At 41.3% G+C, this 13,550-nt stretch overlaps 1 protein-coding gene across 3 annotated transcripts in view; it reads right to left on the bottom strand.

Annotated features, from left to right (window-relative positions):
- Nucleotides 1-7,138: 7,138 nt before the first annotated feature.
- efna5b (ephrin-A5b) overlaps nt 7,139-13,550 on the bottom strand; it is a 91,551-nt gene continuing 85,139 nt past the window's right edge. For 2 of the 3 annotated variants that reach the window (XM_037482594.2, XM_037482593.2), the window contains exons 3-5: nt 13,235-13,300; nt 12,687-12,767; nt 7,139-11,495 (exon numbers count right to left, since the gene is read on the bottom strand). In XM_037482594.2, the coding sequence (XP_037338491.2) occupies nt 11,368-11,495; nt 12,687-12,767; nt 13,235-13,300 (275 nt within the window). In that variant the 3' untranslated portion in view covers nt 7,139-11,367. The remainder of the gene's footprint in view (nt 11,496-12,686; nt 12,768-13,234; nt 13,301-13,550) is intronic. The other variant, XM_037482595.2, reaches the window with a different exon arrangement.

Genomic DNA, 13,550 nt, shown 5'->3' on the forward strand with positions numbered 1-13,550 from the left:
TTTTAACCAGCCAGTGCGAAGATGTTAAAAACATGCCATCTAGGCCAATTATTGGTTTGGAATGTGGAATAATGGTATTTTGCACAAGCCCTACATGTGTTATTGTTTAAAGAGACTTGCATTTCACCCTTTTTGACTCCATCAATGCATTGAGTGCATTGTCTAGATATTATATAAATGTTTGTTCTGATGGCACACAAAAAATACCATATATTTGAAACTATTTATGGTTTATGTTTATGCACAAAGCATGGTGACATAGTGAGTGTTACAGCACATGAGCTGGGAGAACTTGTGCACTCTACTTCGGCAGTACAGGCAGGGGTTTAAGGCCATATTTAAATGTCGACCATGTGACCCCTGACATTTAGGATTGACCCCCAGCACCCTGACTAAAAAGTCAGTGAGTGCCTACAAAGAACAGGGGGGAAGTTTAAAAAATGTGAGTGTCTTTTTCATGCCTCAATATATCCAACTGATGTTTTATTCATTGATGACACAAAATGCTCATCATTTATAATTTGAAACTTTGTATTTCTGCGAGGCGATGTTGAGCATAATGTGAACTGGACCAAACCTATGTCAACATTTCTCATGAAATTCTATTTCTAGAAAATGATATAAGAAAATCTATAATTAGTCAATCAATCAATCAATCAACTTTATTTCAGACTCAAGGTCCAGATAGTACAAAAACAGTAAACATATAGTAAACATACAATTAATAATTCAATGTGTGTCGAAAGAGGAATGTGGTGTGTGTGTGTGTGTCTTATCTCGGGGTGAAAAAGCTGTAAAAAAGACAGTAGGGAGGAAAAGAGAAAGAATGGTAAGTTAGCAAGATCATACAAAGGGCATTTGCATGAGATTTGGAAATCGCGCCAAAGCCTCAGGCTTTAATTAAGAATGCTGATGTTGAAAACTGAGTTATTTTTTAGCCTCTGACAATTTGAGATTAATAAATGCTCTTTCCTTTGAGCGTTAATACAGCTATGTGCAGTAGAACTCTCACAATTAGCTTTGCCTTATCCCTCAATTAATCTTATTCAGTAACACTTCAGGATAATGACATTTAACAAGATCCAGTCCGAATATGGTTTCAGATGCATAATTTGAACAGTATTACCATAAAAGATTTGTTATTTTTTATTATATTACACAAATGAAAATATTTGTCTCCCTTTGCCTCTCTCCCTACATGAGTTTTACTGCTATTTCAAGATTTATGACCTTTAGGCATCTTTGCTTAGCTGCTTTTGGCGTTATGGACGAGCTGCACCTTCTCAGTCACCTTAAAAAGACAAAACTACGTGGGCACGGAGCCCTGTGGCACACCGGTGGCCCATTACGTGGGAACAAAAAGGTTAACTGTAATGCTAATGGAGGTAAAGAGCAGATACACTTGTGTCACAGTTCTGTTCAGGACAATCAATGACCTAACCTCACCAAATTGCAAAATCCAAAGATACGCTTTTAACATAAAATGTTCATGAGCTGATCATAGGGATATGATCATGATAGATAGCCTGATATTAAAAGTATGGTCTGTGGGAATCACACTCACTAATACACATAAATTATATGAAAGCTGATATCAAGATAAACTGCTTCGGCTGGCAATATTTTACAGTTGTTTCGACATTAAAAAGTGTTGATGGCATTACTAGGGAGACATTTGCATATCATTCTCATTATTTTTATGATATTGATGTTATGATTATTACAGGGATTCTATCGTTGCCATGGCGGTTGCTATAGATGATGCATCGCATGTTGAATTCTGTGTTTACGTGGACATTCAAATCCTGGGTATCAGCAAGGAATATATAAAGAAATAAGGGTCATTATGACATATTTCCATCTCTAGTGCTTAATTAAAGGGAATGGAGCAAGTCACATCACATCATATCGCAGTGTTTCAACTTGCTTCCACCCAATTAAAAAGTAACATATTACATGATGTTGATTCATATTTTTATCTAAATGTGTTTTTTGTTTTCCTTATTATTGGTTTTCAAAAACATAATGGCTCTGTTCAGCAGCTGCATGTAGTTTAACTTGAGATCATCATGATACAAAACCAGCTGGGACAGATTTTACATATATTTTTACCTAACTGCAATCACATCCAGATGCATTTATTAATGGCTGTGATTATAATTGGCTGGTCTATGACACGGCCTGTCAGAGGAAGGTATAAAAGGGCTGGACTGCATGCTACAATGCCTGCAGATTGCCTCTGTGACTACAGAATTCATACTGCTCATCTGGTCTACATCATTAGTAAGATTAAACATGAACATATGTCGAGAAAGAAAACGATTAGTGACAGGGAATTAAGCACGATTGAATGTAAAATAATCAAGAATATTTGGTCCTTCATGCCTTTGCAAAGATTACTTCTTACTAACGTTAACGGTTTAGTGTCCAAATGAATGTAGGACGTCTTAACGTGGGTATTGATGGGTAACAGGCTTTAAATGAAACTCCCCTTCAGCTACAAATGGCTCATACAGTCAAAGAATATCCTCCCTGCACTCCAAAAGACCTCAGTCTCCCCAGCAGATAGAGTCTGCTCTGTCCCTTCTAATAGTGTGTTAGTGTTGTCAATCCAGTCAAGTTTATTTTGCCAATATATAGTGAAGCAGATGTGAAGTAGAGACATTTCAATATCTGCCTGATTGAACATGACTACCTGTATGAATCATGGCCACTTCCAGGCTTCTGTCCAATTACAGACACAAACAAACGAACAAAGATGATTCTGTTGCTTCAACAGATCCACAGCGACTCTCTGCCGCCGGCATCAACCCTTGAATCAGTGGCTAAATATTCCGGCCTCCTGATCAAGCAGACTGCAGGGGTCACGTAGCCAGAGGTCAACCAAGAGCTCTCCGACATCCCAACAAAACACAACAATAATCAATAGTACAGGACATGGCGATGTCATTTTTATGGCATATCATACAGTGTTCTTAGGACAAGACCAATTATATGAGTTCTCAATTTTTTTGAGAATGTATTGCTACTCTCTGTGTTTTTAAGACACACATTACTTGTATTACACTTTACATATCATACTATATATATTCTTGAAGCAATAAGAATTTTCATGACTTTTCAGAATACTCTACATTGTTGACATTATATATTATTATTTTTCTTCATTCGTTGTAATTTTATGACATTCTTTTAAATACTATACAGTGACTTTTTGACATTCTAAAAAAGACAAACTACTCCATTGTTCTATACAGTAACGTTTTTGGGATCATTTTTAGAAATAATACAATATGACTTTAGTTTACATACTATGATATGGGTTTCTTTTTTTAAATTTGTACTATTTCCACAAATTATACTATCCGACTTTCTTCGACATAGTCTACCATGACTTTTTTTTTTCAGATAGAACAGAAGCATGGTGTAATATGTCAAATAGAGTTGTGAAAATGTTATGCATAATATGTTGAAAAAATATATAAATGTCACACTATAGTATGTTGAGAAAAGTCCTAAACAGATCATGATAAGGTATTTTAAAAAAGCCTCAATATACTATGTCGTTAAATTAGTTGATAAAAGTCGGAAGTGGTTTGGTATGTTGAAGATAAACTAATAAAGCAATAAAAAACTCTAACTTTAATATGATAAAATCAAGTATAGTAGGTCCAAAACAATCTTGGTAAGTAAAATGTTGGAATATTACTTGTACTACTGCAGACCAAAATGTTCTGTTCACTCATACTAGCAATTTGTAAATTTTCTTTTTGTCTGGTTACAAACCTTACCTTCAATAGTATATAGAGTATATATTAGTGAGAAGATGGAACACTCATTCCTCTGTCAATCTGATCCCAGACATACTGCATTCTCATTTGAAATACAATGTCATGCTATCAAGTGCAGAAGTGATAATCCAGCGGAAGACCCATTTGCAAGGATGAAGGCTTCCAAGAAACTGTGAAAGACTGAACTGAGATATTGTCAGAGGAGAAAAATCCGACTGAAGCCAATGTTTATTTCAGCAACTCCACTGTAATACATCTCATAATAGTCTCCTGGCCGAGTTTCCCCGCTCTCAGTATCCTCAACATTTCATCCACACCACTTATGATGGATGACACATTAAAGGAAACTAATTAAGGCAGAAAAAAAGAAAATTAATTGTGACAATATTTCATTGCGCCCGAAAGAGAGACGATGTCGCGAGATCGAAAAATGAAAAGCATAAATCAAAGGTTATGGAGGCAAGGAAGAGAGACTGGGTTCAAAAGTTATTGTTTTAACAAGATGACAAAATCATTAGAATGTAATTTATGACCCTGGGGCAAAGACCTTTCCATGATCTAGCGCTACCATGTCAATGTATTATCCCTGTCATCGCTGTTGCCTCATTCATTCATTCATTCTTTCACTGGGCACGAGGCGCTCGGGAAGCGACTCCGGACGTCTCCCCTCTGGCGATCGATGGGCTCAGATGCCTCAGCACTCGGCGGTGTGCCACGGATATACCTTCTCCCTCCTGTGAGGGGGTAAGCCAATAGACACGCGGGATGCCATTCTGACTGAAACATGTTAGAAACATGCAGCCCGGTTCTCGTGCTTTTAAGCCCACTGCTGGTTTTGTGGTGAACCGTTGGGTCACACTGTGAAATTAGCCGTCACGGGGGGGAAAGCTTCTTGTCTACATGTGTGAATACTCGCTGTAACACACAACACGAGGTCTGAGACGCTGTGTGGAAACCTGCCGTCTTCATATCAGTCGACGGCTCACACACAAAAACTGATAACTGACCACCCTGTTGTTGTAGTTCAAATCCTCCGTCGACCTTTTGTTCTATTTTAGTCACAATTTGAAAGTGTGAACACAACTTTGGACAAGCAAGCAATACAAAAAAAAATCTTTTTCATCATCGCCTTTGTCAAACTCTGTCTGATTTGCCTTCACACTGATCATTTGGTATGAGTGCCACGTGTTCCTGTAATCCTCCTCTGGATTGGCTGCAGCGCCTTATCTCTCAGCCCCTGAAGGTCAACATGTGAGAAGCATCAGTGAAAGAAAATGACCTGAATGAAACACAATGAGCTGATGGCGGCCTACCTTGGGCCTTGTAGAGAGACATGCTGGGGCTTGATAATGGAATGAGAACACTCGCACAAATAAAACACCTTCAAAACCTACAATATATTTCCCCAAACATGTTTGGCAACTAAAATGCTTCACCTTGTCTTCTACAGAGTCTTGCGTTGTACAGTTTACAGGCTGAGATCTTTCAAGAGTTGGTTCATTTTGCCTGCTTCAAGTGGGAGATCTTGTTTCCTATGAGGCTCCGTATCCACAAATACAATAAATGTAACAAAAACCTTTTGTTTTGATGTATATTGATCAAACACAGACGCGTGGAAATGTGCATTCTGCCTCCTTCGACAAAACAATGGGCTGATGGGATTTCTGAAAGAAAAGTGTCCAGCCAGCAATATCTATTTTATTTGGACTTCTCTGAATGATTATTTCTATTTTCTCTCTGAACTCGTTCATAAAAACGTGTAAAAGCTGTCATGAATCATAAATCCCGACCTGGAGTGCAGTTGAAACTTTCCAACCAATCCACATTGTGACTGAGGCTCTGAAAATGTATTCAGCTTATCAGTTATTTCTGGCACAAGCGGCCGCCCCCCCCAAAATCCCTCTCAATAAATATGGGGTTGACTAAGTTGATATGCCTCGGAGGCATTTTAAATATTCCCCCAAAAATATCCATGCATAAAGCGGGGCAACATAATTGGGTGATTTATGACCTTTTCACACCACTGGAGCGATTAACTGAAGACATCATTCAAAGCTGTCAGTCAAACTGATTGTTCACATGGAAAACGAAACACCGTGCACCCAATAAGGGAGCCAGCTGACTTCAGAACGATGTCTTCAAAAGCCCTTAACCAAAGTGGCCTCTTCAGGACTTGGCGGTTGCCTTGTTAATGCGCACAGATGAAACTTCTTCTATCAGAAAGCGACACTGGCAGAAGGGGAAATGGAATCAAAGGCGCAGTTAAGTCGGGGAGAGAACATCCGCGTTGTCGTCTCGTCCCGCTGCCCTGCTCACACTCAGCGCCGGTCACAGAACTTAATGGTGCATCTGGGAGACATCTTCACGCAGAGATATCATTACCTCAGATTTAATGACGAGCTGCAGCGATTTGTCTTTATTGGTCTTCATAGACACACACACACACCTGCATCTCCAGAGCCGTCCTTTGGTAATAATACCAGGAAGAACCACTTGACACTAATTGGCTCATCATGTCAAGTGTGTTCATGGGAAGAGCTTTTCTTTTTCCGAGGCTTAAAAAAGTAACCAGTTTTGGAATGGGATGTGATTGGAGAGGATTGCATCCTTGGTGAGATTTTATGAATTTTGCCTCATCTCGTTTTTTCTCCAGCCTACCAAGTCTTCAGCGTAAACCTGCTAGAAAGCCCGTCATACCATATCTATGCCCTCAAAAAGACAAGCTTCTGCATATGTATCGAATTCTCTTTCAGATCCATCTTTTTTTTAATTGCACCTTCCATATTGAGTATTGCCTGTATTCTCTTCATTCAATTTATACCAATGATCATAACATCGCTCCAACTGGCTCACGAGGAGGCCTTCCCTTACCCATTTGGTCCTCGGGGCTTACTGGCACTCAGTCTAATTACCAGAGATAATGGAGGGTGAAGCTAAATGGCGCTGATAGGGTCCAGCAGAAGGTTATTAGGTGTCCTCATTAGTGTCCAACTGAAGTGAAAGGAGGTTTAAGGTCTTGTTCTGATCCTGATGGATGGTTTCCCTCTCAGTCAGATCGGTCTTCAGAGGCTGTGATTCCAGCCATGTAAAGGCACCGATGGGATGTATATATGAAGGAGTGAGAGCATGTGTGTTTGTGCACTTAATTCGGCACAAGATGAGTGATGAAACACAATTCTGCCTGAGTAAGAGGTGCAGGTCAGTTTGATCTATTGCAGTGGGAATATTTAATACGTACCTCATTACCGTCATTGTTAAGTCTTCTAATAAGCAGCACTGTCTAATTCATCAAGTATATTGCATGCCAGTTGTACTTTCAAGCAAAAAGAGTAGCAAGACAATTAAAGCAAGGTATTTCTGTTTTATTGTATTACTCATAATTCAGACACGTGTATATACAAAGACAGATCGTTTTTTGTCAATTCTTTTGTTGTTTATATACTGTAAAAGAGCACGTTGGAAACATTCCCCCCTATGATGGCAAAGTGGGGGCGGGCTTTCAAAGGTGAGGGAAGAAGAACAGCAGGTGGTGTGGTGGAGGTTACACAAGCACAAGGGCAAGGAGACAGAAGTGGCTCATGGGCAAGAGGGGAGGTGACGGGAGGAGAGGCTTTTGCTCCGTATGCGCAGAACCTGGATGGATGGGAAGCTTTACCCCACTAACAATGCAGTTTAGGATTTGGTGGGGGGGGTGGGAGGGGGGGGGCACACACTAAGGGCAGTTAAAAAGGGGAGAGAAAGTGAAGGGCCCTGTTGTGGTCTCTTGGACGCCAGCAGCCGTCCCGTGTAAAAGCACAATGGCAGAAAGCGTCTTGTACACAGACGGGGCTGCCAGGGCAGAGGCTAAAGGGCTAAGGCATGGGAAACACTCTTCGTTGCCAAAGAGGGTTGCCGCTTCCCATTCACTGCGGCAACAGCAAATGAGACACACACACACACACACACACACACACACACACTGAAAAAACGTCCACGCACTGATGTGTACACTCCCAAAACTCCTCCTTTCGGGAGAGGTGACAGATTAGGAATAGTTTGTTGGTTCAGTAGAACAGACTGCAACGGCCATGGGATGAAATCAGCTGATACAGGTACAGAAAGAGTCACAAAAAGAAAAGTTGCTCTTGAACTACAAAATGACCGACTCCCTACTGTCACTTCACAACCACTGTTTGTGTTATGTACATTTGTCATCTGTCACTACACAGCTTTAATGACATCACTCGAATGGGGGGATGCAAAAACACACACACACGCGCACACACACACACACAAGGATGAAAGTGATCTGAAAATCTAACACGACTCAAAGGAAAAGAAAACAAGAGCAAAAGAAAACGTTGTTTTTGAAACTTTTTAGATATTTTTTTTCTTCTTTTTTTTTTTTCATACATGTCATCAAGTTCATGCGCATGCCACATAATGAAAATATAGATCCTTCCATTAAAAAGCAAACCGTCCGCTTATGGCAGATCTTTAAAGGCCAACATGCTTCCAAACACCGAAGGCCCAACTGGTACAAAGAAGCCGTCCATCAAGTCCAAAGCTTTTCTTTCCAAGGGAGGATCCTTAAATGAAGAGATGTGAAGTTGGTGACTGGTTTGAAACGTGTAACAGGTGAGCCACTCGTTTGACTAATGTTCAGCCTTCTGTACACTTGTGTACAGCTCCCACAGGTTCCAACCTTCATAGTAGTTCAACGTTTCCTTAGGCATTGAGGATCAAAGCACTCAATGCATTGTTTGAGGAGAAGTACGCACTCCGGAGAAACCAGAGATAATACCGTTTAATTTGTGTGTTTTTTTTTTTAGAAAAGACATATGAACCAAATTAATACTTTAATATCAAACACTATTTACATCAAGAAGTTGTCCTAATAATAGTCATAATCCTCATCATCATAACAATAATAATAATTATACAGTTTTAACAATTATCTCTTTTTTTTTCTTTTGTCCTTCAGAAAGGTACAAAACGGATACTAACCTAAGACTACTTCCTCTATGGTTGACTACCTCAGGATACACGGTATCCAGTTTTTAAGTTGATCCTCATTTCCCAGGTCAAAGAGTGTACAGAATAAACCATGGTAATAATAGCAATAATGACGAATAGTAGTATTGGTATAAGAGAGTACAATTGAAGCTGGTATCTGATAAAAGACTAGTGTTAATCTGCTGTCGATTCTGAATCTTATTAGATGCTCATTCCCTGTGGTGTTTCTACAGAAAATTAGTACCTCATTAAACGGCCTCGGCTCCTATTACCCCCCACAGCTGAGCTGTAATGGCATTGTTACCGTGGCGCAAATAAACAAAACAAAAGAGGCAGCCACAAAAATGAAAATAAAGCGAGAAAAAACCCAAACAGTGCATGCCTTTAGAATGATGAATAATAGGTCATTGAATGTGGTGTGGTTTGTCGGTAGTGTGCGTTGGATTCTTTTGGTTTTGTTAGGCACTCAAGTCACACTGTCCTCAGCTACCTCTCTCACGTCTTTCCATCTCTTTCCATTCTCTCAAACTGCTAGTTCATAGGTTCGTGCTTTAACCCCCCCCCCCCTCCCCCTCCGCCCCATGAAGGAAATCTACAATCCCCTCCCGAGACCCCCCAAGCCTTCCGCCTATCTATTTTTAATACCAGGAATAACTCCCCTTGCCACAACATGGGGTCCACATGCCTGTCATTTGGAACCTCATTAAAGAGTCACTTAAACCTGTAACTGGAGGAGCCAGCAGTGGACACGTAATTGCTCTTGTGCTCCTTTTGTTGCTCTCTTTCAATCTGTCTTTTTAAAACCAGCTGGTGCATGTTGCTGATGCAGAAACACTGTCTCTAAAAGCAGGGAGTTCCTTTCTCCATCCATCCGTATTTCTTTGAAAAGCAAGCAGAAAGAAGTGCCTATTGTTTGCAAAAGAGACGTAACGGCCTCCATTATGCTAACTCACCATGTGCATCTGTAGGGGCTGAAGGATGCTGAAGATCATTCAAAAGTAGTGGATTCCTTTATTGGTGTAAGTGCTGACATAAACCTGACTAAATAGAGCTTTGCATTGCCTTGAATGAAATGGTTGGTTTGCGCTATGTGTTTTCCACTAATTGATGATATTGGAGCGGTCACGGGAATAATGCATAACTGCTGGAATAAACTGAATGTGATAACCATGTAACTAATGTTTGAGTTTTCATGGTTGTGGTTTTAAGTGAGACAGTCGGGGACACGAGTATGGTTCTGTGATTTAAATGGTCACTTTCCCATGTGATCGGTTGTTGTTAGAATTTAAGTCGATATCCAAAGGTACAAAAAAAAGAAAAGATGAAAGTATCCCCACTGTCAAAGACATTCTTTTGGAAACACAATTGGCAAAAACCTAAAATAACTTAAAAGTTAACAAAGAATAAAAGTCTCAAATTGATCTGCAAATCATTTTTTAAACAATCACTCAAACAATCAATATCACTGAAAAGAAAGCTGCGAATACAAATGTCTATGTGAGTGTTATATCGACTAATAGTCAAATAGAGCGGAGAGAACAATTGCAGCCCTGCTCGGTAAACATTGCGTAAAATAACTGTGACTGTTGCCGTGAAATTGTGTGATCAACTTTCGAAAATGTATTGATCCTCCATCTTAATAACAGTCTGCAAATTGTCTGGTGAGAAAGTTTCAATTTAGCTGTTTTTTCTGCGAGTCGCGGGGCGGAGCGAATGTGTTTCATCGAGCTGACTGTGGTGCTCTTCACACGGCAGGGCAACAAAAAAGAGCCCACAGCCCACAGCGGCTCAATCACCGCAAACGCACACCATTTTTTTGGATTTCGCGAAGGCAAATGGGCTGCAATCCGTTAACCCGGGACAGCCCGGTGAGCCCGCGGGCGGAGGGGCATGCCGCGCGTGTGTCATTCTCGGTGCCGGGGGTTTGCGGTCCGACCTGCTAAAAAAAAACCCGTTTCGTTTTCTTTTACTCGCGTCTTCGTCTTTCGGCTCCGCACTTCCACTTCCCTGTGGAATGGAGGCCTGATCTCCTCACTTTAAACCCAGCACGACTCGATCACTATGCTTTCCAAAAGGCTTCAGGAGAGCTCTCATTTATTTGTGTGTGTTGGGTTCTTTCTAGCACACCTAGCATATTCACTCTTCCACTACTGCTACTGTAAAAACCCTACTGCTATTGACGGTTGGTGTTGTGTATTTGCTGTGTATGTGTGCATGTGGGTAAACATTAGGGATGTGGTTACATAAAACATGATGTAAAGGGATGTCGAAAGTCACCGGAAAATAAGAATCATGTGTCGAAAAAAAGGGGGGATTTGGCATCTTAGTTGAACGTTTAAGGGGGAAAAAACTGTCTTTCCCCGCTTCCAACATCAACTTTATTTCACTCACAGACGGAGAAAGACCACTTAAATATATTTCTGAAAAAAATAGAGGGTTCCTCGAGAAGCCTGCTTTGATGCGTGAGGAGCGAACTCGCTCCACGCAAATCCCGCCACTTCCCTGCACCCGTGGGCAGCTTCAGGCCACGCTAGGTGTAAACGCCCCCCCCCCCACACCCTCCCCGGGACAGGGGAAGGCGCTATGAAGTGAAGAGTGCCGATAGGCAGAGCAGCAACAGGGCCAGCACCGGACTCGTTTTCTGCAGGTGCGGCGCGGCGTTGGTTTCGTCGCTTCGGGAAGGCTCGGCCGGCTCGTGGCTGGTGTCGTCTGAGGGACAAGACACAGAAGGGAGGAGAGGAGTTTTTTTTATTGATGGTACAAACTGCATCTACAAAAGCAGGCGGTGTGCAATTCATTTTAAAAATCACAATTGTGTGGTACGAGGGTGTGAGTTATATTTCAAAATGAAAAGCAAAAGTGGAGACATCCGTGCATTTACTGAGATGTTTGAGGTCATAGAGTTCGTAGAGTTGGAAAGGTGAAGTCTGAGTTGCCGTATGAACTTGAGTTGCTATGTCATGCTTAAAATCCTGTCTGGAACATTTTTAATTCAACTCCCAGGTGAAGTGGCTGCTTTGTGGGAGTGGCATCAGGATATCTGATCGGCAGTGTGCCCACAGCATCATGGGGAAGAAGTTTAACCATGAACAGCTGACAGAACAGAGGGCTCGCCAACTACATAACTACAAAAGTCTATTTGTGAGTCTGTGAGTGTGTGTGTGTGTGTGTGTTGTTTCTGGTATGGCCTGGAGGAACGTGCCAGCAGTAGATGACGGATGAATGAAGCATGCAAGGTGAGTGGCAGCCGTCAAACAAGCAGACAGGACAGAGAGGAGGACAAAGCAGGATGACAGCCAGGAGGATGGGTCCAGGTTAAATATCAGTGCATGATGAATTTTTAAAAGATTTTTACAGTTAGTTTACAGTTTCAAAATGGTGTGCAAACCTTTCAAACGAATAATGTGTCCTGTATGCGACATGTTGGTCTCAGAGAGTTGGAATATGTTTTAGTTTCAGTGCAGCGACGGGGTTAGATCACGCAGAAAATAATCCAACTCAAGTTAGCGACACGTGTTGGTGCAGAATGATTCTAGTAAAAAAAAGAAATGCTACGGACTCCAACATGCTGCTGGCAGTGAAAAGGTGTGAAACACAGTGTGTGAATGCAACAAAAATCTTTGAGACCATCCCAAAAACTGTAAACTAACACATCCATAAATGTGAAATATATATATATATATATGTATATATATATATATACACATTTCACATATCACTTTAATATGCAAGCAAAGGTGGCATGACACAACATCTGGAGAAGAGTCAGTGGGAGAGAAGCATCAGGCAGAGATGTGGAAGCAGGGTTCAGCATCAAAGGAAACGGACACAGACAGAAGGCACGTGTACAGATGGATGGTCACACTGAAGAGAGTCAAATAAGCAGGAAGCCATACTAACCTCGTGGTTCTAATGTATTGTCTACTTTGTCGTTTACATCAAAAACACGGTCATGTACGCCTATAGTTTTCACACAGCTGTCTATAACAGAAAAATAGGGAGAATGAGAGATCATTAGATGTTTATGCCAAATAGGTTAGTGACATTTGAACCCTCCCCCTCCCCGCCTCGCTCTGCCCCCCCCCCCCCCCCCCCCCCCCCCTCCCTCTCTTTCTATCCCAACATCCCAAGCAACAAAGCTCATGGCAACATTCAGATGAAGTATGACGTGACCTGGATTTCATTAGATGTGTTCACCTTTCATCCGTCATGTTTTCAGAAGAAGAAAAAAAAAAAAAAAAAAAAAAAAAAAAAACATTCTTCGCGAGTAAAGTCGTTTTTTTTTGGGGTGATTAATGGAAGGGGGGCATGTTGGACAGCGAGCAGAAGGTAATCGAGGAGGAAGTGAGGTAACCAGAGAGGAGGACATAAACTGTTTTGCTTTTCAATCCGAACGTGTACTTCAACGAGCTCCATTACAAAGCCTCCTGCTGCGTGCAAACACTCACTTGATGGTCGGACGAAAACTTTGAGCTTCAGGCACGTTTTCCTCCCGTTCTCAGCAATGGTGGAGGCTGAAAGACAAACGTTTAACAGGGCGTTAATATAACACTGCACGTAGGGGCACACATGCGTTTTACCTTTCAAATAAAAAGGTGCACGTGATGCATACATTTTAATAAGAAATATCTCTTCCCAATATGGTCAGCTCATTCAGATAAATGTTGACGCTTAAGTAGATTTTGTCGGGGTTAGTCGTGGGTTCTTGTGAAATTACAGCCCCAAAGTATTTACAGATGTGCTTGGAAAAGGTCTCGGGGGGGA

Source organism: Pungitius pungitius, chromosome 5 (genome assembly GCF_949316345.1).
Source record: "Pungitius pungitius chromosome 5, fPunPun2.1, whole genome shotgun sequence".
NCBI lineage: Eukaryota > Metazoa > Chordata > Actinopteri > Perciformes > Gasterosteidae > Pungitius > Pungitius pungitius.